The sequence below is a fragment of the Oncorhynchus masou genome, chromosome 29 (assembly GCF_036934945.1).
Source record: "Oncorhynchus masou masou isolate Uvic2021 chromosome 29, UVic_Omas_1.1, whole genome shotgun sequence".
Taxonomy (NCBI): Eukaryota; Metazoa; Chordata; class Actinopteri; order Salmoniformes; family Salmonidae; genus Oncorhynchus; species Oncorhynchus masou.
Window position 1 is genome coordinate 60,759,173 of NC_088240.1, and position 26,296 is coordinate 60,785,468.

Consider the following 26,296-nt stretch of genomic DNA (forward strand, 5'->3'; position numbering starts at 1 on the left):
TCCAGTCAGAAGGAACTTTGACTAATCTTTTTGTTTATTAATCATTGTATAAGGCCACTCTGGACTGTGCAGACTTCATTGATAGAGGAATTAAAAATCAGAAATACAGTATCACATTGTCCTTGTTACATTTTCAATGCCCTGTGGTGAGCTCCATCTTCTGGCGCTGTCACCCTGGACAGCGTATCCACATCATAATGGAGTGAAAGTCAAGCTATACATCAACTGAACCAAACTGCAGAGCACAAATAGACATAATGCAATAGCATGATATATAATAAACCACTACATGAAGTGTTAAAAGGTACATATAGCATACGTCTTACGAATCACTACACAAGCATACACTTCAGCATGCTTCTGGAAACTCAAATGTGAATTCCTGTCACAGTGGTCTGTGTGTGGTTTTCTGTACATTCCACTCATCTAATACAGGGTCTGTGTGTCATGCATAATCAGGCTTCATATGGAGTAGAAAAGGTCAAGAGATTCATAGATCAGATAGTAGAACATACACAAAAACCTCAGCATTACTGGAGTAAGTGGAATCCTATCTATTCCCATGTCAGCATGCAACCGCCAGCACAACTATCAGGCATCCAATGCTTTCTCTCGAAGCCATCTTTGGTTTCAGCCAAGAGGCCTGAGTCCTCTATGTAATGTACACACAGAGGTTCAATTCCTAGTAGGGATCTAGTGTAAACAATCATATTGGTCAGGGGGTCCAGACAGCATGCAAAGAGGAAAGTCAGGGGACAAGCCATGCAGTGAGGAGTACATTGCACTGGGGAATTCTAAGGGTGACAGATTTTAGATAGCAAAAAATAAAAAAAGTAATATGTTGAAAGAATGGCTAGTGGAGAAATGCTGTAAATGCTAACCCAGTATACCTATATCAATCTTTAAAATCAGTGCTTCAGCAGAATCAGTACAACCAATGAGTGTACTACAACCACTAGTTTCCACGTCACTTACCAGTGCCTGACTCCGTTTATAGACCTAATTAATTATAGTGGTTTCTGGTCATCCATGGACAAAGTTCCTGGTTTTCAGCTCTCCTGGTTTTCAAATCATTCAGCCAATTTAGAGTATGGAGATGGATCCCAATTCTCTGACTATGGAGAGCCCACTAAATATAAAATATATAAAAATATATCCCATTTAGCAGACGCTTTTGTCCAAAGCGACTTACAAGTCGGCTGGGGCCACTACTTTTTGCATATGGGTGGCCCCAGTGGGAAGCGAACCCACGACGCTTGGCGTTGCAAGCGCCATGCTCTACCGACTGAGCCACACTAGGACTTGAATCCCTCAGTTTTAAGCTACATTGACAAATCATAGGAAACCAACATAAAAGCTCCATAAGGTAACAAACAATAAGATAAAAGACAATGACAAACCACCATTCTGATGTGAATATAGCCAGCCCACCTGAAGGCAGTGCATTGATCATGTCACCCGCACCTATTCTATTTGACAAGGCAAAATGCAACCCCACGTCAATGCAATCTAGAGATTGAAGGAGATAACTGGAGAAAAGACATTCTGATTGTAGTGATAAGATGAAACCCAACCATACCAAAAAGATGTGCCAGAACTGTGAACATACTGTAAGAAAATCCTTCAATAATCAGCCTGATATTCAGGGCCTGTATTGTGCATGTGCTTCAGACTAGGTGTTCTGATATAGGATCATTGTTGCCTTTTTCATAATGAATTTGATAAGAACACGGAGGACCTGATCCTAGATCAGCACTCCTACTCAGATGCTTTATGAAGACGGTCCAGGGAGTGACTACCACGCTAATTGCAAACAGCACTTACCCCTGTCAATATTCAGGGTAGCAGCTTCACTTCGTATAATATTAAACTGTAAAACCAGTTACATATGGGTCGTTCTGAAATTAGTGCCTTGTGTCCCTTTGCTATATTAAGTAGAAATTAAATATTAAAACCCTGTTCAATTAAATGAAGTGTCCTTTAATACTGACCACAAGGAAAATGTAATAAATCTGATTTAATAAAGACTTTTTAAACTGCCAAAATTCAGCATTTTGACATATCCCTCTAAGCATCCTGTGACTTCTGGGAAGATTTTAACCCACTTTACCTCACCATTATTTGAAAGCCCTAGTTATTTTGTAATTTCTGAAGAGTTAATGACTTAATGTGATTAGTGATTCATTTTAAAGAAAAAAAAGTGAACTGAACTCTCGTTTTAATATGGTGAAATTCCTCTTGAAATATTTTATTTAAAAAGAAAGATTGAACATCTAATAGTCAAATTATAGTGTACAAGCAGGTGAGCTGGTTCTACTCTTTCTGGCCATTGTCAGGTGTTTTTTGTTGGAAAACAGAGCAGGTAGAACATAACACGTCTACCCTTTTACCCATAAATAAACAGGCTAGAAATGTTTGAACAATTGAATTTGCATTCAATTGCCCCTCCCTGTTGCACACAACAAGCTTCCATTCGCTCGGTCACAAGGGGATTTATGGCTGACTTAACCCGGTTACGGTCAACTCTGTTACTTTATTTGGCACCTACCATGGTCATTTCTTTAATTTTTACCTCAAGATGGGAAACCGTGTTTTGTGCTCTTTATGGCAGAATGTTAAAATTGGGTGAAATCAAGTTCTCCTACTCAAAAGCCACCTAATCAGCAGAAAGACCCATATGCTATTGCAATATCAGTAGCATAAAATGGTTTTTCATTTATTTATTCTATCCCCTAATCTTGCTATCACTAGAAACCGGTTCCATTCATAACCCTCGACCTGAAGTTCTACTAAAAGGACAAATAGAACAAGACAGGTATTTCTAAGGCAACAGGGTTTTTTGGCAGCGATATAAACTCATAGAGTCAGTCTTTTTTCCTGTCCTCTACCATAAGTCCCTTTCACAGAGTCAGTCAGTGGAGTGGTGAGACATAGCTGGACAAGCTCGAGAATCACAACTAGAGTGGAGAATGTGACAGTAATTCATATAGGCAGACAAAGCCTCGGCCCACAGATTCTATCTAGGCAGTGGAGAGCATTGGTCTTCGATTCAGTCTCTGCTATTGTTAAAGTCTCAGTTGAGAATGCTGATCAAACCAGAGGAAGGAACAGAAGGAAAAGGCATGTGTGTATAATGGCCTATAGTCCAATAGGGGGAGCCACCCACCTCTCCCCACTGTAGGCGTTGCTATGAGGTGTGAAGGCAAAGAAAGGAGCGATTTAAGGGTCCAGGGCCCCCTCTCACATCCCTGCTCCCAGGTATAAGTTAGGAGGGAAGAGTCGGTGGTGGATGGGAGTGGAGTGGGTAAAGGTGGTCCAAGTCAGTGGTTCGTGGGTTGGTTCCGTTGTTGTTCCTGTTGGAGCTTGGCTGGAGGTTTGGTGGGGGCTTCGACTGGCGGCTTTTCTGGGGCTTTGGCAAGGATCTTGGGCGACGGCGCCACGGCATGCAGGCCGGCCTCGGTGCCGATGTGCACAGTGATGTTGGTGTAGAGGGGGAAGTGGTCACGTGACAGCACCTCGTACTCCACAGTGTTCATGCCGTCCAGCTTCCACGTCTGACGGGTCTTGGCCAGCATGTTGAACCTAGGAGGAGGCAGGGAGAGGGGAGCTTAGAGGGCAACATTCAGAGGTAGCAGATGGAAATAAAAAAATATAAAAAAATAAAATTTACAGATACAATGTGCTGCCTATTTGAAAGAATCTGAACGTGTCACCCTACTGAATGGACCTCAGCCGTACACAAACACGTGTCAGTCCTGTACCATACCTCCTGGGGTTCACATCGTTTCCCTTGTCCAGCTTGTGTTTGATCATCTTGTATCGGCCCACCTTCACCGATGGACGAGAGATGAACATCCCTCCTAGGGATACTCTGAGAACGGGAGAGAGGGAAGGAAAGAGAGAGAAAGAATTTTAATTGGGTTATTATCTATTATAAATAATAGGATTATTCAGTGTCTTTAAATTGTATCCTTTTGTTAGACAGAACAAACCACAATGGGTCCATAGCTCAATGAATTGGCTCAATGCTCCACCCCCAAAACTCCCAAGGACCACTCTCACCTGACTCCAATGTCATCGTCCTCTCCTCCCCAGCCCCAGTAGTTGTTGGGGAAGCCGTTCATCTTCAGGTAGTGCAGTGGAGACAACGCGGACACCCCTCCGAAATACATCTTGTAAGGCAGCCTAGGAGAATGACAGGATTAAAATAAAAATGAAGGATCAGATAGGGAACAAGTGAAATCAGAAATGAGTGAAGCCACGCATAATGAAAGAACTAAATGACAACTAAAATAATACATTTTGTGTTGAATAAAACTGTGAAAATCAATGAGACTCACAGTGAAAAGAGGAACTAATAACCATAAGAGGAAAAATAAAAAAAATAAAAGAGAATTGACTGACTTGTATCCAAACTTGTCCATGGCGATGGCGGCGTGCTTCGGGTTGGCGTCGCACATGTAGGTGTTGCGGTCGTCCTCAGGGATGAGGTCCACATCATGGAAGAACAGGCAGTCCCAGTCCTCCTCCCGCATGGCCTCCCGGAACCCAACGTTCATCAGCTTGGCCCGGTTAAACGTGTAGTTACCAGCCTAAAGAGGGCCAAGTAAGACATGTTTTAATGGCATTTAGAGACCCTTATGTCAGCAACAACCTGCAAATATTCATTATTGACATGGTCTCCATACAAATTATAACAATAAAAACAAGTTATTCATTATGAACGTTCACCATTTCCCCTAGGTTTTTTTTTTGCAGTGGTGGCAAGGGTAACAGGGTGCATTGCTGCAAGCGGTAGTGCAATGACATGCTAGCTGTTCCCATAGACTTCCTGTCATTGAGCTAATGACGATCCATTTAAAAGCGCATCTCAGCAGAACCATAGATGGCTAAAGATACACTACATGGCAAAAAGTATGTGGACACCTGCTTGTCAAACATCATTCCAAAATCATGGGCATTAATATGGGGTTGGTCATCCCTTTGCTGCAATAACAGCCTCCATTCTTCTGGGAAGGCTTTCCACTAGATTTTGGAACATTGCTGCGGGGGCTTCTATTCAGCCACAAGAGCATTAGTGAGGTCGGGCACTGGTGTTGGGCCGATTAGGCCTGGCTCGCAGTCTACATTGAAATTCATCCCAAAGGTGTTTGATGGGTTTGAGGTCAGGGCTCTGTGCAGGCCAGTCAAGTTATTCCACACTGATCTCAACAAACCATCTCTGTATGGACCTCGCTTTGTGCACGGGGGCATTGTTATGCTGAAACAGGAAAGGGCCATCCCCAAACTGTTGCCACTAAGTTAAGATTTCCCTTCACTGGAACTAAGGGGCCTAGCCCGAAACATGAAAAATAGCCCCCAACCATTATTCCTCCTCCACCACCAAGCTTTACAGTTGGCACTTGCATTAGGGAAGGTAGCATTCTCCTGGCATCCGCCTAACCCAGATTCGTCCGTCGGACTGCCAGATGGTGAAGAGTGATTCATCACTCCAGAGAACGTGTTTCCACTGCTCCAGAGTCCAATGGATGCGAGCTTTACACCACCAGCCGAAGCTTGGCATAGAGCATTGTGATCTTAGGCTTGTATGTAGCTGCTCGGCCGTGGAAACCAATTTCATGAAGCTCCCAACGAACAGTTTTTGTGCTGACATTGCTTCCAGAGGCAGTTTGGAAGTGAGTGTTGCAACTCGAGTACAGACTTTTACGCGCGACGTGCTTCAGTACTTGGCGGTCGCGTTTTGTGAGCTTGTGTGGCCTACCACTTCGTGGCTGAGACGTTGTTGCTCTTAGACGTTTCCACTTCACAATAACAGCATTTACAGTTGAGCGGGGCAGTTCAAGCAGGGAAGAAATTTGACGGACTGACTTGTTGGAAAAGTGGCAACCTATGACGGTGCAGTGTTGAAAGTCACTTCAGTACGGGCCATTCTACTGCCAATGTTTGACTATGGAGATTGCATGGCTGTGTGCTCAATTTGCACACCTGTCAGCAAAAGGTGTGGTTGAAATAGCCTAAACCATTTGAAGGGGTGTCCACATACTTTTGACCATGTAGTGCATATATCATATTTGGGCCCCCGCTGATAAATGAATATAGGGTAAACATTGACATTGGTTCCATAAGTGTATTAAATATAAGGAGTGTGCGACTTCATTTTTAAACAGTTTAATCTCCATTAGTAGTCTCAAAGCTGACCGTAGGCAACACAGGTCTGGTTTCAATGATGGACTCTGTTGGCATAGAGGAACTGCGTCACTGCCTAGGTCACTGCTTTATCTGCTTGAATAAAATACTACAGAGTAGCTAGCAAGATGGAGGCCCCAGAGGTTCTATTTAATGAGTGCATTTCACAAGTGGCTAAGTTTGCATCAACTACCATTATTAAGACCACTGCAAAAGATTTTGCCTGTAAACTTTGGCTTTGAATAGCAACGTGGATCACATTAGTGGAAACCAAGACTGTTCTCAGGGCTGGTTGTAGCTACATATTTTCGAGTCTGGGACAATTTTTGCATTTTAGCTAACCCTAGCCCTTTTCCTAATTTTAAACTAATTCTCCTACCTGCTATGAAAAGTCACTTCCTCTAGTCAAAGCCGGCAGACCTGCCCCGAGAGCAGTGAAAGTATCCACTAATGACATACAGCGTTCTGGCATGTCTGCCTCGTGATTTGTTGGGCGAGTGTCCGGAAATATATTTTTTACCTTATTGACATAGGTATTGAATTACTAGTTCCTCTCTTTCCTCACTGAGGTCAATAGCATGAGTAGTATTTGTTCCTGTGGTTCAGTGTGTGTGTGTGTGTGTAACTATGACAACCAACCACAGCTGAAGACACACAAATGCTTGAACTGCTGCTAGCTTGCATCATCTTGTTTGAGTTGAGTGCAATCTAGCAGTGGTTACGCAAAAATACTGCACACATGCAGAGTCATGAATAAATGCTTTAGACATGATGCTGTAACATCTTTCTAATGGTAAATGCCTTAGCGTCTCAAAATTAACCTGGCTCTAACTTGGTAGAGGTTGGCTTGGCATTCATTTGTTGCAGGTAAACAACAAGCAGGCAGAGACAACTTGACTAACCGTGTGAGGGTAAAACAAAGTGCTTGTTTAAAGTGTAAACAAAGGGATTGCTACAAGTTGTTAAGAAGATTAAACTTGGTTAAGCCTTCCGGTAAGCATCTTTCAACCATAAGGCTGTGTGTGATTCCATGGTTAGGACACCAGAGGGTGGTTTTGATCTAGGCTGAATGTATACTTGGCCTCACCATTACAGCTAGAAGGTAGTCCAAATGGATATATATTTTGGTCAATTGCAGGAAGTGTAAAGAACATAATCATACTGATAGGTTGTATTACAGATTGCACAATCAATTGATAACATCAACGTTGTCTTTAAAACAGCAATCAGCAGTTGAAACAAAGTGTTTATCACAACCGCTTTTTGGTAAAAGGCTGATGGATGGGGCTGGAGAAATGTGTTACCACTCCAATTCATAGAGCTATGGATGCAAGGACTGAACATTCATGACCGTTTTAACCATGTTTTGAGGCTAGACAGTGTTTGTTTACATTTACTTTGTTTACAAACACTGGAGAAAAACAAACTCATGTTGGGTTCTCATAGAGTGTGACAGTTGAACTAGGCTCATGAGGCATTTATAAGTTATATTCTTCAAGAATCAAATGGGTACATATCATTAATTTATACATCCAAAAAGCTATGTAGCAACTGCCGACTGCCCCTTTTAAAATGAACCTTTGTTGAAACAATGTGTGTGTGTGTATATACGAATGCATTTCACCTGGTGGATGATGTAGATGCCGTAGTTGAGCTGCTGTCGCTGTAGAAATGGGTGAAGGTAGTAGAGGAGGAACTTCAAGTGGTGCTCCCGGTTTCTGTGGGGAATGATTATGGCGGTGCGGTGCCGCGCCTCACAGTCAGGCGGCCTGTAGCGCCCCCCGAGGACCACCAATGGATTCTTCCGCGCAACTTGGGCCAGCGTCAACCCGGAAGGAAAGCTGACGTGGATCGGTCCACCTGAAAAGAGAAACGGGATGAGAAGAAGCTAGATGTCATGACAGCATTTTATTTCTAGACCGATATCGTAACACACAACAATGAATTAAAAATCAGTAGGCTGTCCATGCTAGCATGCTCATTCTAACAGGGTTTTGGGGATTTGAGATCAAATGTTTTACATGAGACGACAGTACAGAACGCAGTGTGCCCCCTTTAATCCATTCTGTTCTGTTGTCTCATAAAACGTACCACCAACCCAAAATGCTGCAGTATAGAGACAAATTAAAACATTTTAGCTTCACTGTCCAAATAAATACATGGGGGAGTGTAGGCCTAGGCTATGTAGCCTATGTGCTTTGAAGTTTATCACTTTAAAGTCAGTAACCACTGCAAACAAATACTTGTGGAACATACTGTCGTCTCATGTCAAACATTTGATCTCAAATCCCCAAAACCCTGTTAGAACGAGCATGCTAGCATGGACAACCTACTGATTGGGGCGGCAGGTAGCCTAGTGGTTAAAGCGTTGGACTTTACGAAACCTCGAGCTAACAAGGTAATCTGTCGTTCTGCCCCTGAACAAGGCAGTTAACCCACTGTTCCTAGGCCGTCATTGAAAATAAGAATTTGTTCTTAACTGACTTGCCTAGTTAAAAAAAAAAAAAAAAAGTACAAAAAAATATATACAAATAAATAAAAGCAAAACATTATAGGAGCCTTTGCTGTAGGCAAATCTCTTGGCTTCAGTGTATATATCCAAATTTGAATGCAAAAAAGTAGGAAGTTGGACACAAGGCAAACTGACCATTTCAACAAGTATATTCAGTCCCTCTAGTCGAAGCGTACAAACACACACTCCTGTTGGGTCAGCCGCCACCAAGTCTTGGCTCAGTTTGAATAATCTCAAAGTCAAAACACATCCTTCCTTCCCTTACTAGGGGCCATCATTGAACAATTCCTGACTGTATAGGTGAAGCCAAGGTTCCACCATATCATGTCTACTCAAAATGGTAACTTTCCCAGGAATCCAGGGTGCCTTGGGTACCCATCCAACCTGGTCAGATCAGTAGCCAACTAACAAGTAAGGATGGTTGTGTGTGTGGAATTATTTGGAAATTCCCTTCCACAACAAACCAACCGAGGCTTTCTGACTGCCCACATTTTGCTTTCTGGCACACTAATCAAGTATCTGAGCCACTTTATTTTTACGAGAAAGTATTGTTCTGGCGTACATTGTAAAAAACATTCCCTCTTCAGTTTCAGTCTGGAGAGGGATTGAAGTAAGAGGTAAGGGGAGCGCTGGGTAACTGAAGACGACGGCTGGTGAACTCAGAGAAATATAAATGGGGCTGCCAGTTCTAGGACTTCTATTTCTGTGTCTGAACTCACCTATCAGGGGAGACGTCTTGGGGCAGTAGGGCATGTCCTCGCCCCGGCCGTGGGCCTTGGCCAGGAGGGACAAGTTGGCATAGACGTCACTGCCCGTGTGATTGCGTGCGTGGGGCGAGCCGGCACCGGACGTCCCCGTCGCAGTGGTCTCCAGCTTGCGGAAAATCCTGATGAAATATGACACTCGCTTGTGGTAGCCCTCACGGGACAGCAGTGCCATGACGACCAGCTGGACACCCAGGAACATGAACAGGTAGCGCCATTTTGACTGTAGCCACGTCGCCATTTCGCCGGCTCTGCGTCACAAGGAACTTGGAGAGCGGTTTGGTGATAGGTTTGGCTTCGTTAGTCCTAGCAACCTACACTAGAGGAACGCTGCGAGAGAATGCTTACTTTGTGGCCTGGTGAAATAAGGGGGGGGATTGTCAACAGTCAGAATGGAGGTGTATGTTTTTACTGTAAACAAGTGTGCACTGGCAGTATTGTGCAACTGTATGATATGACAAGTGCAACAAGCAAATGGTATGATGATGCATCAATGAAAAGTGCAAAATCCTTGAGATGTTGAAATGTTTCTTTTTTAATCTATTTTCAGATATTGGAGTGTGATGTTAAGTTAGATCAAGTTTATAGTAAAAGCACAGTGAGAAACCAAGAAAGGCACTTTGGTTTAGCTGATCACTGGAGAGGCAAAAAAATGGAGGCAAAAAAAAAAAGTATCCTGAAAAAAGATAGATGTCTTTATTTCAATCTCTTGTCCCACCACAAGTTGAGATGTGTTGATCTCCAAAGTCTGCTGGTGGCCCTCTGGTTCATCAATGGCGTGTGGTGGCGATGCCAGCCCAACATCATGCTACTAGAACTCCATCAGTGTCCAAACCACCACCACAGCTCGTTTGTTTCCAGTAAAATGGCTGACTGGGTGCTGTTGTGCTGCCTTGTGTTCTCTAGCCGCTACTCTCATGGGGCCCTCTAAACAAACAGCCGCTAACAACAAAAGAGAGCACAGGCAGCTGTATAGGCCCCTATCTTTTACAGAGGATTATGGTTTCGTTTGGCTTGACAAGGCTGGCTAGAGGTAGGAAGAGGGAGTGGACCGAAACCAGTACAGTGAGAGGAGGAGTAGTCAGGGGCTGGCTGTGTGTGTGTGTGAGAGTTAGGGGAAGGGTGTGGGGACAGGGCAGACAGAGAGCAAAGAGAGAAAGGGGAAGGTCCGATGGCGACTGCGGCTATTGTCCCATTCTGACGGACGCTCTGGGCTGAGAGACACATCCAAGAGGGAGGGGTCCACCAGGCCTGGCAGACAGGGGCTGGGAACAATCACGAGAATGGTGCTCTGAAAGACAACGAGAGAGAGAGAGAGAGAGAGAGAGAGAGAGAGAGGTAGGTGGTTAAGAATTGACATCCTATAATAATCTATTGTTGCTGCTGGCATCTTTCCCAATTAGACTGTTTACCACATAAATAATGCACAGCCGGAACAAACAGCTTGTTTGTTTTCAGCTAAACAGCCCAGCTGGAAAGAGCCAAGAGGAATCAGGCATAACAGGAGCTTCAATACAGACGCCTTCGAAGAGGACAGACCGCTGGCAGCAACCGAGGAGCAGAAAGAAACAAGCTCAGAGAAGCTGAAGCAATTCAGAGAGTCAAGATAGAAAGCAGTGGAAAACGTTTTAGCTCTAGGAAAAAGTCCTACTACTACCACCACTACCCCTCAGACAGACCATAGAAGGATCGTGGGTCGTTAAACGGTCCTGCTACTTGTGCTCACGTAATCCTCCTTCCTTGCGAAGGCTATCTGTTGGAGAACCCGACACGTCGGCACTCACGAATCAATTAGTGCACATTAAAGACGCCAGCCTCAGACTAACTCTAATCCTAATCCCAAATTGAGAGCCCAGGGATTGGCAGAATGGAAGAGAGATATACAGAGTTGCAGAAAACAGGATGAGAGTCAATGGGCGAGGGTGTGTGCATGTATAATAATGATATGTATCAAGATTTCTGTTAGCCAGTAATGGCCATAAAACCATTTAAACGCCGATAAATGAAATTGGCTACGGACAATTGTCCCCCCCCCCACCTAAAAAAAAACATTGCGAAATAATGCTTTACAGCCTACTCATTGATGGAAATACATTTGACCAGTCATGCTTATTGGTCTATGGGTTAATTTGCATAATTTTGTAGAATTAAATTGGCACGTATATTCTTTATGCATCACACGCACAATACAGCCTTTTTGTGGAAAATCTGTCAGCTAGCCCTTTAAGGCCAAACCATTTCACAAAAACTATTCATGCAATCTGTTAACAATAGTTTTAGGGCCACGATTAAAAAGAGAGCATTTTAATTATAATAACCACGCAGCTTTTTTTAATCAACTGGTTATTGAAGAGCTTCCCATTCAAATGCATAGGCAACGTAAGGCAGGCATCATCAACGCATCACACACCACGTTGCAATGAGCGGGAGGCAGTATGCATTTTGAAAACGTATGCTAAACATGTGTATTAGAGGCCGACCGATTAATTAAGGCCAATTTCAAGTTTTCATAACAATCGGAAATCGGTCATTTTGGACGCCGATTTTTTTATACCTTTATTTAACTAGGCAAGTCAGTTAAGAACACATTCTTACTTTCAATGACGGCCTAGGAACGGTGGGTTAACTGCCTTGTTCAGGGGCAGAACGACAGATTTTTACCTTGTCAGCTTAGGGATTCAATCTTGCAACCTTACGGTTAACTAGTCCAATGCTCTAACCACCTGCCTCACGATGAGTCCGCCTGTTACGCGAATGCAGTGAGAAGCCAATGTAAGTTGCTCGCTAGCATTAAACTTAAATCAATCATAATCACTAGTTAACTACACATGGTTGATGATATTACTAGTTCATCTAGCGTGTCCTGCGTTGCATGTAATCGATGCAGTGCGCATTCGCGAAAAAGGACTGTCGTTGCTCCTTTCTTAAAATCATACACAGAAGTATATATTTTTAAACCTGCATATTTAGCTAAAAGAAATCCAGGTTAGCAGGCAATATTAACTAGGTGAAATTGTGTCACTTCTCTTGCGTTCATTGCACGCAGAGTCAGGGTATATGCAACAGTTTGGGCAGCCTGGCTCGTTGCGAACTAATTTGCCAGAATTTCACGTAATTATGACAACATTGAAGGTTGTGCAATGTAACAAGAATATTTAGACTTAGGGATGCCACCCGTTAGATAAAATACGGAAAGTTTCCGTATTTCAATGAAAGAATAAATGTCTTTGTTTCCAGGGGCGGCAGGGTAGCCTAGTGGTTAGAGCGTTGTACTAGTAACCGAAAGGTTGCAAGTTCGAATCCCCGAGCCGACAAGGTACAAATCTGTCGTTCTGCCCCTGAACAGGCAGTTAACCCACTGTTCCTAGGCCGTCATTGAAAATAGGAATTTGTTCTTAACTGACTTGCCTAGTTAAATAAAGGTATAAAAAAAAAAAATCGGCGTCCAAAATGACCGATTTCCGATTGTTATGAAAACTTGGTCATTAATATGGTCGAATCTGGAAACTAAGGCTCGCATTTCTGTGTGTTATTGTTATAACTAAGTCTATGATTTGATAGAGCAGTCTGACTGAGCGATGGTAGGCACCAGCAGGCTCATAAGCATTCATTCAAACAGCACTTTCGTTCGTTTTGCCAGCAGCTCTGCTGTTTATGACTTCAAGCCTATCAACTCACGAGATTAGGCTGGTGTAACGATGTGATGTGAAATGGCTAGCTAGTTAGCAGGGTGTGCGCTAATAGCGTTTCAAACATCACTCGCTCTGAGATTTGGAGTAGTTGTTCCCCTTGCTCTGCATGGATAACGCTGCTTCGAGGGTGGTTGTTGTCGTTGTGTTCCTGGTTCAAGCACAGGTAGGAGCGAGGAGAGGTACGGAAGCTATACTGTTACACTGGCAATACTAAAGTGCCTATAAGAACATCCAATAGTCAAAGGTATATGAAATACAAATGGTATAGAGAGAAATAGACCTATAATAACTACAACCTAAAAACTTCTTACCTGGGAATATTGAAGACTCATGTTAAAATGAACCACCAGCTTTCATATGTTCTGAGCAAGGAACTTAAACATTAGCTTTTTTACATGGCACATATTGCACTTTTACCTTCTTCTCCAACACTTTGTTTTTGCATTATTTAAACCAAATTGAACATGTTTCATTATTTATTTGAGGCTAAATTTATTTTATTAATGCATTAGTTAAAATAAGTGTTCATTCAGTATTGTTGTAATTGTCATTATTACAAATACATTTTAAAAATCGCCCGATTAAATCGGTATCTGGTTTTTGGCCTCCAATAATCGGTATCGGCGTTGAAATATCATAATCGGTTGACCTCTAATGTGCATGTGACCAATTTTTGTTTTTTGATTTAGCTACTTTACAGTGCATTCGGAAAGTATCCAGACCCCTTGACTTTGCACATTGTTATATTACAGCATTATTTAATGGATACATTTTTTATTTATTTTTTATCCCTCAATCTACACAAAACACCCCATAAATGACAAAGCAAAAAAAAGTACATCAGTATTCAGACCTTTTGCTATGAGACTCGAAATTGAGCTCCGGTGCATCCGGTTTCCATTGATCATCCTTGAGATGTTTCTACAACTTGATTGGACTCCTTACATAAATCTGCAAATGCGATGATGCACGGAATGCTATATTATAATGGTGCATTTTGATGGTGAAAATGTGCTTCCCCAAACTTGAAACTCATGCTTGGCCTATGCTAGTGATTGGGTTTGTTTCTCATCTTCAGAGTGCACAGTAAGGATACACGTCCTTGCATATTCAACTTACATTTATTTATTTACATTTTCTAAATGTGATTGTCATTCTGAGCACCGTGGGTGGACGCCCTATTCAGGTTATGCACCCAATGCACATGGGTTCGGTACATTTCTCAAATGTCTGGTAAATTAAAGTGCTGCTGGTCAAATGTCCGGTGCCACATTTACATAACAGAACCCCTGAAAACCCTGATATGCATGTGTGAGATCTGCAAATGTGAGCACATCAGTTTCAACAGAAATCTCCCTTACCCCACCTTTTCAGCTTCAATACTCCTTAATCTCCAGACAATGAGGAAACAAGTTCATTACACACACACACAGAGACAGAGAGACAGAGACAGAGACAGAGAGAGAGAAATGGAAAGACAAGAGGGTGAGAGCATGACATGAGTCAGCAAAATGTGGAGATACTGGAACAGGAAGGATAGTTAGAAAGGGGGAGGGAGTGAGGAGAGGAAGAAGGAAAAAAACATTTGCTTTTGATGAGTACTTTTTTTCTTTCAACTTTAAATATGAGCAGGTGGAAGGTGAAACTTCAGGCAGTCCTCTCAAATGAGTGTGGCCAGCAGCATCATATAGACAGCAACCATATAGGCATAGTGGCTAAATCCTTAGAGCAAACATGATACCCTTAATTTACTTTGGTTTAAATGCACACTATACTGCCGCATGTCCAATGTCCATTGCAGTTTCACAGGTGTTAACATGAATAGTCAGCTGATCAACAGGGTGTGTATAGTATCATCCTAGCCCGGTTAAGCTCTCAGTGGCCGTATTGACTTGAAATGGGATATAGGGTTGCTGCCTGGGATATAGTGTAGCAGGACAACTTGTCAGCTGGCAACTCCCTTGACAAAGCCAGGGCCTTGCCTTCTCAGCACACATATAAAAAGAGCCAGTGACTTGATTTCGATGCCCCTGTTCCTCAGACTATGTGATGCTATGTGAGGGAATCTGAAAATGACAAAAGGTGAGGGAGAGAGGACACAGAGTAGGCCCAATGCAAGTAGCTAGTTTAGTAGTCTCACCAGCATTCACTCTCTCGAGTCCCGACATTTGAAAGTCAAAGAGGTAGAACTGGCATGACTAGCTCATGCAGGCCCGAGTCAGCCAAAACAAATATCTTCCCTCCAGTGTTCTTCCACCTCCTCACGTCACCCCCTCCTCCTCAGACAGTACAGCAGCACACACTTTAAACTGAGTGATGGCAGCTATGGAAGATTACAGGCAAGATATGGGACAATCCTTATCTGCCTGGAGCCATCACCATTACATGTATGCTGTATGTACACATGCATACTCGCACACACTGGAATGGATGAGAGAATAGTAGTCATCGAGGGGGCTGAGGGTAGAGAGAGAAACGAGGTGGGGATGGAAGGGGGCCAGAGAGCGAGAAGTATGCGAAATGTATATATAAATCATTCTCTAAGGATCTCTGTTAGGGTGGCTGGTTATTCAGGATCCCACACATGCGCAGCCCATAGCCATGCAGCCAGCCAGCCAACCAGTCTGTCGGCCAGGCACAGGGGACCCACGAAGAGACCCGCAGTCCCAGGGGAGGGGAGCAGTCAGCCAACCAGCTCAACAGACTGCTGGGAAATACAGAACAACGACACACACCCCCCACAGCAAAAAGCACAGACAGGCAGCGCAACAGAAGAGAAGAAAAGAGTGGCGGAAAGTAGCCAAGTACTCGAAAACATCTGGTGTGTATCTGTCCCAAAGGAGAGCTGCAGAGCAGCAGTGGGGGTGTAGGAGTGGAAGGAAGAGGATGGGGTAGAAACAGTTGATAGGCCTTGCGTTAGTCTGCTGCCAAAGCCTTAACCTGCCAAAGCAGAGCGGGATGCCAGACATGAAAAGAAGGATGAGGGACTGGACGATGCCATGTTCGTCTGATTAGAGGAACGCGTACTATATCCATCCATCCGTCAGCATCTGTCAGCTGTGGAAGACTGTGCTTTCCAGCTTTAACCTTGTGATCTCTGTAGTCTACAAATCTGCTCCAAAACAGCTTTGGAGCGTGGGCGGAAAAGGCCCTCAAATCCTTGCACTCTATTCAGAACCATTCAGTTCTACACACTGAAGATAGGCTCCACTTAGAGTCATGCAGACTTCTGCTACGTTTCACCTCAGGATTGTCAAAAGAACCTTACCAACATATCACCTGCCACCAGTGTTCCATTACGAAGCAAACTCCAACAAATACTATACCTGTCAAGCCTGTCTGATGAAGTTACTGGTCATATCCACTGCATTATCTAGTGTCACGAGCTCATTATCTATTGCCATGAGTCACAAGACGTCTCTATGTGTCACCTCTTGCTCAACAAACCTGGTATCACCCTGTGTGAGCGTATAGGAAGAAAGAAGATACGGTATGAACAAAGCTTACAGAAACCATGTGAGGGGAAAGAGTAGACGAAAAAAGCTCTTCCCCTCGGCTCACTTCCACTCTCAGGTGTAAGGTGACAATACACAATAGGGAGACACTCCAGGCACAAACTGCTACAAACCTATATCCTACCCTGCCTTTCTAAGGTCTTCGAAAGACAAGTTAACAAACAGATTACAGACCATTTTGAATCCCACCGTACCTTCTCCGCTATGCAATCTGGTTTCAAAGCTGGTCATGGGTGCACCTCAGCCACGTTCAAAGGTCCTAAACGATATCTTAACCGCCATCGATAAGAGACAATACTGTGCAGCCATAGTCATCGACCTGGCCAAGGCTTTCTACTCTGTCAATCACCACATTCTTATAGGCAGACTCAACAGCCTTGGTTTCTCAAACGACTGCCTCGCCTACTTCTCCGATAGAGTTCAGTGTGTCAAATCAGGGGGGCCTGTTGTCTGGACCTCTGGCAGTCTATGGGGGTGCCACAGGGTTCAATCCTCGGGCCGACTCTCTTCTCTGTACACCTCAATGATGTCGCTCTTGGTGCTGGTGATTCTCTGATCCACCTCTCCGCAGACGACACCATTCTGTATACTTCTGGCCCTTCTTTGGACACTAACTAACCTCCAGGCGAGCTTCAATGCCATACAACTCTCCTTCCGTGGCCTTCAACTGCTCTTAAATGCAAGTAAAACTAAATGCATGCTCTTCAACCACACCTGCCCATCCGTCCGTCCATCACTACTCTGGACAGTTCTGACTTAGAATATGCGGACAACTACAAGTACTTAGGTGTCTGTTTAGACTGTAAACTCTCCTTCCAGGCTCACATTAAGCATCTCCAATCCAGAATCGGCTTTGTATTTCGCAACAAAGCAGCCTCATGCTGCTAAACATACCTTCGTAAAACTAACCATCCTTGACTTCGGCGATGTCATTTACAAAATACCCTCCAACACTACTCAACAAATTGGATGCAGTCTATCACAGTGCCATCTGTTTTGTCACCAAAGCCCCATATACTATCCACCACTGCAACCTGTATGCTTTCGTTGGCTGGCACTCGCTTCATACTCGTCGCCAAACCCTCTGGCTCCAGGTCATCTACAAGTCTTTGCTAGGTAAAGCCTCACCTTATCTCAGCTAACTGGTCACCATAGCAGCACGCACCCGTAGAACGCGCTCCAGGCAATTAAAACATTAGCATACACAGTGTGAAAGAAAGTGTCAGCATATTAATGAGGGCTAGCGCCCTTGTCATAGCGACCCATGGCAACACACTGGCCATTCATTGTCATTGCAGCTGGTACATGTCTCTTTAGCTGCTCCCTCAGGTCTGAGTCCACTGGGACAGGCTCACCGCTGAAGAGAAAAATACATAATAAATTCTCTACAGCTCCTTTACTGTCTACTGCTGCTTGGGTAGTAACTAGTTTGAGGAGTTTCCATAGTGCAAAGTTTATTTGTGGCTCAAGCACCCACACACACACCTCTGGGACAGCACTCATTGCCACCATGATGACAAGCTGCACGGCTCAGTAGCTAAGCAATGACAACCATAGGAACCAACCAGAAGAACTGAGGATAACCACATAAACATAACAAAAAAGGGCACTAAGAGTCACACAGACATGAACGGAAAATGTGTTGCCTTTCCACCGCTGCTATCATTCCAGAGTACTGGACAGAAAACATATAGATGGCAGCCTGGGACAGGTTCAACAGCAGTTTTAGATTGTATTGGGGGAAAATGTAATGTCTTGCCCTGATTGGACAGAAAGGGAGCAGGGTCAGCAATGGATCTGACAATTTGGAAGGCTAATACTAATGAAACAGCCACAAGTATCAACAGGCATAACAAGTTGCCTTGTCACCAAGGGCAAGTGAACTGAGCAGTCGTGCAAGTTGAGTCTACTCTGTGGTTGTTCCATTGGGCAGGTGACAGTTTACACTGAAAACAACCACACAACATAAAAATGTGTGGTTCATTAACTACGTTCATATAAAAGACAGAATATTGCATTTCTGCATGTAAGTGATCATATCTGACAGGCAACCAAAAGCCTACTCCTTACTTGGCTAATGGGCAAGTGCACTTCAGACCATAAAAGGGATACTTCAGGATTTTGTCAACCAAGCCCTTTATCTACTTCCCCAGAGTCCAATGAACTTGTGGATAGCATTTCTATGTCTCTGAGCGCAGTTCGAAAGAAATCGCTAAATAGCGTTAGCACAATTGCTAACTAGCATTAGCACAATTGCTAACTAGCATTAGTGCAATGACTGGAAGTCTACGGTAACTGCCCGCATACTAGTAGATACCATATTTATTTTTATTTTATTTTTATTTCACCTTTATTTAACCAGGTAGGCTAGTTGAGAACAAGTTCTCATTTGCAACTGCGACCTGGCCAAGATAAAGCATAGCAGTGTGAACAGACAACACAGAGTTACACATTGAGTAAACAATAAACAAGTCAATAACACAGTAGAAAAAAAGGGTCTATATACATTGTGTGCAAAAGGCATGAGGAGGTGGGCAAATAATTACAATTTTGCAGATTATTAACACTGGAGTGATAAATGATCAGATGGTCATGTACAGGTAGAGATATTGATGTGCAAAAGAGCAGAAAAGTAAATAAATAAAAACAGTATGGAGATGAGGTAGGTATAACTAGGTGGGCTATTTACCGATAAGACTATGTACAGCTGCAGCGATCGGTTAGCTGCTCAGATAGCAGATGTTTGAAGTTGGTGAGGGAGATAAAAGTCTCCAACTTCAGCAATTTCTGCAATTCGTTCCAGTCACAGGCAGCAGAAAACTGGAACGAAAGGCGGCCAAATGAGGTGTTGGCTTTAGGGATGATCAGTGAGATACACCTGCTGGAGCGCGTGCTACGGGTGGGTGTTGCCATCGTGACCAGTGAACTGAGATAAGGCGGAGCTTTACCTAGCATGGACTTGTAGACGACCTGGAACCAGTGGGTCTGGCGACGAATATGGAGCGAGGGCCTAGCTGACTAGAGCATACAAGTCGCAGTGGTGGGTGGTATAAGGTGCTTTAGTGACAAAACGGATGGCACTGTGATAAACTGCATCCAGTTTGCTGAGTAGAGTGTTGGAAGCTATTTTGTAGACGACGTCGCCGAAGTCTAGGATCGGTAGGATAGTCAAGTTTTACTAGGGTAAGTTTGGCGGCATGAGTGAAGGAGGCTTTGTTGCGGAATAGAAAGCCGATTCTGGATTTGATTTTCGATTGGAGATGTTTGATATGAGTCTGGAAGGAGAGTTTATAAGTTTATTTACTTATAGATGTCCACATATTCAAAGGTCGGAACCATCCAGGGTGGTGATACTAGTCAGGCGTGCAGGTGCAGGCAGCGAACGGTTGAAAAGCATACATTTGGTTTTACTAGCGTTTAAGAGCAGTTGGAGGCCACGGAAGGAGTGTTGTATGGCATTGAAGCTTGTTTGGAGGTTAGATAGCACAGTGTCCAAGGACAGGCCGGAAGTATATAGACTTTGTCATTGAGCTAACACTAACAAAACGACCTCCAACTTCCTTCATACTGGAAGTTGAGACATAAAATGGTATCCATGAGTTCATCTGACTCTGGGGAAGTAGTAAAAGGGCTTTGTTACAAAAATCCAGATGTCCCTTTAAAAATGTCCAATACATGTTAAATGGTAGCAAATGAATGGTTACACAGCACTGGTTGGCTGATTATGTAAACAGTAGTTCACTAACTGTTGTAAAATCCTGTTTTTGCATATTCAGCATCAAACTGTAGGAGAAGAACAAGCAATCATTGCAGTCTCTTCCACAAATGGAGAGCAAGCATCCCCCCTGTGTTTGCTAATCCTAGTTTATCATTTCAAAAGGATAATTGATCATTAGAAACTTTGACAATTATGTTAGCACCGCAGAAAACTGTTGTGCTAATTAAAGAAGCAAATAAACTGGCCTTCTTTAGACTAGTTGAGTATCTGGAGCATCAGCATGTGGGTTAGATTACAGGCTCAAAATGGCCAGAAACAAATACCTTTCTTCTGAAACTCGTCAGTCTATTCTTGTTCTGAGAACTGAAGGCTATTCCATGCGAGAAATTGGCAAGAAACTGAAGATCTCGTACAACGCTCTGTACTACTCCCTTCACAGAACAGCGCAAACTGGCTCTAACCAGAATAGAAAGAGGAGTGGGAGGCCCGGTGCACAACTGAGCAAGAGGACAGTACATTAGTGTCTAGTTTGAGAAATAGACGCCTTACAAGTCCTCAACTGGCAGCTTCATTAAATAGTACATGCAAAACACCAGTCTCAATATCAACAGTGAAGAGGCGACTCCGGGATGCTGGTTTAGTGTGTTCTTTTGCCCATCTTAATCTTTTCTTTTTATTGGCCAGTGACATATGGCTTTTTCTTTGCAACTCTGGATTAGCTTACACAATGTGCCATTGGAACACAGGAGGTATGGTTGCTGATAATGGGCCTCTGTACACCTATGTAGATATTCCATAAAATAAAAAAAATCTGCCGTTTCCAGCTACAATAGTCATTTACAACATTAACAATGTCTACACTGTATTTCTGATCAATTTGATGTTATTTGAATGAACAAAGAAAATGTGCTTTTCTTTCAAGAACAAGGACATTTCTAAGTGACCCCAAACTTTCGAACAGTAATGCATGTCTGTACAGACCAGAGCTGAGTTCAATATGTTTTTACATTCTGGAACGTTCAATTGATCGCAAACAGTGCCGTACTGAACGACCAGTTGAAAAACAGTGAGGGGTTGGGTTGAGGTTTTCGGGAACGCTGTCAGCATGGCCACTGCCCTTTAAATACATCACTCATTGCTTCAAGCCACACCCACCAAATGGGAGGAAACGTACCTCAATGTCTGTTCAAGAACGTTTTGGTGATTAGTGTCATTCAGTACAAACAGTTACGCAACGTTGCAAACGTTCACGTGAACTAAATGCACCAGAACAGGATTTCACAAACTCGGCCTTGGGGTCCCCCCTGGGTTCACGTTTTGGGGTTTTCCCTAGCACTACACAGCGGATTCAAATTAATCAAATGAGTGATTAGTTGGTTATTTGAATCAGCTGTGTAGTGCTTGGGCAAATACGAACAAGTTTGGAAACTCTGTGATAGGATCTTGCTGTTCAGCAGACATCTGCATTGATAAAGTCAGGCTTTTATCCCAGGAACACCGCAGAGTCCAAAAATACAGAACCCTCTGCAAGTCTAACGTTAGAGCCAGTATTCACTCAGTCAACCTGACAGCTCTTGTGACGGGGTCGTTGTGGCCATTTCTCACTCTGGAAAAACAGAACTAAAACAGAGAGGAGAATAGGGAGTAAGGTTTGCCCAGCTCAAATGACACTGCCCAAAGCAAACAGATTACAGAGCAGATATTATTATTATTATAATTATTAACTAGCCAAGTCAGTTAAGAACAAATTATTATTTACAAAGACAACCCACTGTTCCCCGGTAGGCTAACTGCCTTGTTCAGGGGCAGAATGACCAATTTTTACCTTGTCAGCTAGGGATTCGATCAAGCAACCTTTCGGTTACTGGACTATCGCTCTAACCACTAGCCTACCTGCTGCCCCTTTTGTCCACCTTCAAAAGATGGCAAACAGCCATGGCTGGGCAAATATGGAAAACAAAAGACAGACCACTTTCTGAGCTTGATTGCACAAACTGTTTTTAAATTACATTCACTCCCTCCTAATCCTGTTTACAGAGAGGCTGCTAGGTGGATTTAAAATGATCTCGGTTCAGGAACTGTACACAGGATACTCCTAAACCTTGAGTATACAAGTCTTCCATCAAAGCTGGTTGATTTTGTAAATACAGGCATTTCTTGATGTTAAATGTTTTTGAATTTTAAACCTCTTGAAACTGCTTCTTATCTCGGAATATGTTCTTCACTGTCTGGAAACAAGATCTAAGAGTCTGAGACCATAGCACTTAAAGAAATTTTTTTTTTTTATTGGTTTCCCCATATACCCGAGGGGAAATGTCATTGCCACCACTTCATAAAATGTGCTATTTTAGTTGAAAAGGAAATTACATAAAATTGTGCCTAAGGTAGTTTTGAATACATGTATTTATCATTGTCATGTCTAAATGTTCATATAGGCCTTGAAGATACTCAGAAACATGTATTTACCACATTAAAATCGTAATATTTTACATTATTTTCAGAATTATCTTAAGAACAAGCATACAAGTTTCACATATGGCAAAAATATCAATATCAACTGTAATTAATACACATTTCCTTCAAATATGTACGGTGATAGTAATGACTTAGCATTGTGGTAATGACACTGTGGTGGAAATGGCATTTCATATAAAACTTTTGAGAAATACCATTAAACATTTTAATGTCACAGTAGTATGTTTAATTTTGTTGAAGATACAGAACAGACCATTAGTTCCGATTCATCACAAAAGTGTTTGATGGGGTTGATGTCAGGGCTCTGTGCAGGCCAGTCAAGTTCTTCTACACCAATCTCAACAAACCATTTATGTATGGGACCCTCGCTTTGTGCGTGGGGGCATTGGCCCTTTACTGTTTCAGCATGACTTCTCCAAACTTTTGCCACAAAGTTGGAAAGGCAAAATCGTCTATAATGTCGTAAGCTGGAGGGTTAAGATTTCCCTTCATCGGAACTAAGGGGCCTAGCCCGAACCATGATAAATAGCCTAAGACCATTATTCGTCCTTCACCAAACATAAGGTTGGCACTATGCATGGGGCAGGTATCGTTTTCCTGGCATCTACCAAATCCAGAGTCATCCGTTGGACTGTCAGATAGTGAAGCATGATTCATCACTCTACAGAATGTGTTTCCACTGCGCACTGCTGTGCGGAATTCGGTAGCAAGTGTTGCAACTGAGGACAGGCGATTTTTACGCGCGTCAGCACCCGGCAGTCCCGTTCTGTGAGCTTGTGTGGCCTACCACTTGTGGTTGAGCCGTTGTGGCTCCTAGACGTTTCCACTTCACAATAACAGCACTTACAGTTGACCAGTGCTGCTATAGCAGGGCTTACATTTTATGAACGGACTTGTTGGAAATGGTGGCATCCTATGACTGTGCCACATTGAAAGTCGCTGCTCTCTTCAGTAAGGGCCATTCTGCTGTAAATGTTTGTCTGTGGAGATTGCATGGCTGTGTGCTGAATTTTATTCATCTTTCAGCAAACGGGTGTGGCTGAAATAGCAGAATCCACTATTTTGAATGGGTGTCCACATACACTATATATACACACAAAAGTATGTCCTTGTCCTCTCCTTGGTTGATTTAGGAGGCATCTCATAGAAAATAATTGAAGTCAGTAATAACCATAGTAAGTCACATAAATAGACATCACAATCACTCCATCATCTTAAAATAATACAAAATATAATAGCAAATAAGTGTTCAATTTCAACTTAATCATATATGCAATTAGTCTTTTCAGGTCTTAAGGTTAGTAAAAATGTATGAACTAATACATTTTGTCATTACCACATTCTTTCCTTACCATCACAGTTCATTATGTGGTGGTAATCAAGTGTGGTGGGAATGACAAGCTAACTCCAGTTGAACAGCTAGCATACAATATATCCTAAATAAATAATCAAAACATTTTTTTTAAATGTAACAATTTGTTTTAATTATATCCTACTTGGTAGGTACATTCAATACAAATATTATATTTACCTTAATTTTTCTATAATTTCCCGGCATCAAAATGTGAATTTCCCTCCATGTGCTCAGCTGTCACTATTCATATACATGGTAACAAAGTACACACTTGAAAAAAACATAATATACATTTGCTTGTCGTGGTGGTAATGACAAAATACTTAAAATATATACAGACAATATGGTCTTTAAGTAACAAAATGGCTTATGCACTTCTAATATGCAGGTAGCCTAGTGGTTCGAGCGTTGTGCCAGTAACCGAACGGTTGCTAGATCAAATCCCCGAGCTGACGACGTAAACAAACAAAAAAAGTCGATCTGTCCCTGAACATGGCTGTTAACCCAAAAGTTTACGGTTATTTTAGTCTTAACAAAGGTTGTGAGAGAAAAAAAATCAAAATTCACATTCTCTCTCTAAAATCCAGCGTATTTGCTAAATCCGTCATTGTAAATAAGAATTTGTTCTTAACTGACGTGTCTGGTTAAATAAAGATGAAATAAAACAAAATCACCCAGCTTATCCTTCGGAATAAAGATTTTTTTGCTTGGTCACAGACATGAACAGATGCAACAATACCATGTAGCCTGCCTGCCTGCCCACACACACACACACACACACTATGGTGTTCAGTAAATTAATCCGTTTTGTGTTTTTACATTATTAGACCATACAAGTCTTACTTTAGATTTTGTACGAGAGTCATGATGTAACCAAAGATACCACCATTTCTGGCGTAGCTAATTTACCTGGGCTCGAGCCTTGCCTCAACAACTCTTGTTAAAGCGGCCACAATAAATAAATAAACATTCAACATTTTAGATAGCCAACATTAGCTACGGACTAACTAGCAAATGTGACAGAGAAACAAGCTATAAAAGCCGGCAAACTAACGTCACTGACTCCACTTCCTTCTGCTTTGCTAGCTTGCTAACGACTTGCTAACTTATTTCATACACGGTCATGATTTGTTAAACGTAACGTTGCTGGCTATCCAGTTAGCATTATTAGCTAGTTAGCTAGATAAAAATAAATAAACTGTGGCCAGCTTACCAACTAAACGCACGAGACGGTGTTTACCATTCCACCCCTCTTGATCGTGGATAGCTTAATGGTTCCTTTCATAATTTATTCCATGCAACAGAATTACTAAACATCACTTTCACAATTCGAGTTGCTCCAGGGTTGCGTTTCGAAGTTGAAATGCTGCTTCTTCAACCACACTTCACATGTAGAACCAGTACAGGAAGTGATGTACACAGCTGTTTGGTGTTGCTTGTAGTAATGAATGGTAACGTCGGCAGAGACTTTAAGAGTTAGTTTAGCGCACCTCCTCGAACCTTTTCGTGCTGTATGCATGTCCTGATTTTCACCACGACTTGCTCTTTTGGTTTCACAATAATTAAATGAATGCACCGACAATACAATTGAATGGGGTGACGTTGGGGAGTACACAGTGACATAACGACCCTTTTGTGTTATGGGTTACTGAATATAGAACGAGGAAAACACGATATGCTTGACTCGATGAGACATGGTAAACATCAATTACAGAAATTGTGTAATACAAATTACATTTGTTTATTGAGACCTACTACTGTATCTTTCGTACACGTTCTGAGTTGTGCTTTCATGTAGAAATGGTACTTTCAAATAAAATATAGATTTTATACCAAATGGCAGATGGGAGAAAATAAAGTATTCTATTGTAATAGATGTGTTCTAGATTCTAGAATGGTGCATCACTCATCTCTTAGTTGAAAATCAAGTGTAAACCAATTGTGGTCATAGCCAAAGTACTGACTTTTTTGCATATTTCAACACAAAACATCTTATTTAAAAGGTAAGGAATCCACTCAATAGTTCAGTATTCTACGTTATGGGACTGGGTAGTTGTTAAATGTAGGTTAAATTACTGGT

General features: G+C 42.6%; 1 protein-coding gene across 1 annotated transcript; it reads right to left on the reverse strand.

Annotated features, from left to right (window-relative positions):
• LOC135520155 (beta-1,4-galactosyltransferase 3-like) lies at positions 1–25,720 on the reverse strand. Its single transcript, XM_064945512.1, has 7 exons — positions 25,430–25,720; positions 9,418–10,753; positions 7,811–8,046; positions 4,405–4,592; positions 4,063–4,185; positions 3,767–3,871; positions 1–3,582 (listed from the first exon to the last, which is right to left on the reverse strand). Exons 2-7 carry the CDS (start codon positions 9,701–9,703, stop codon positions 3,321–3,323), a joined length of 1,200 nt encoding a protein of 399 aa, XP_064801584.1. The 5' UTR covers positions 9,704–10,753; positions 25,430–25,720; the 3' UTR covers positions 1–3,320.
• Between the last annotated feature and the right edge of the window lie 576 nt (positions 25,721–26,296).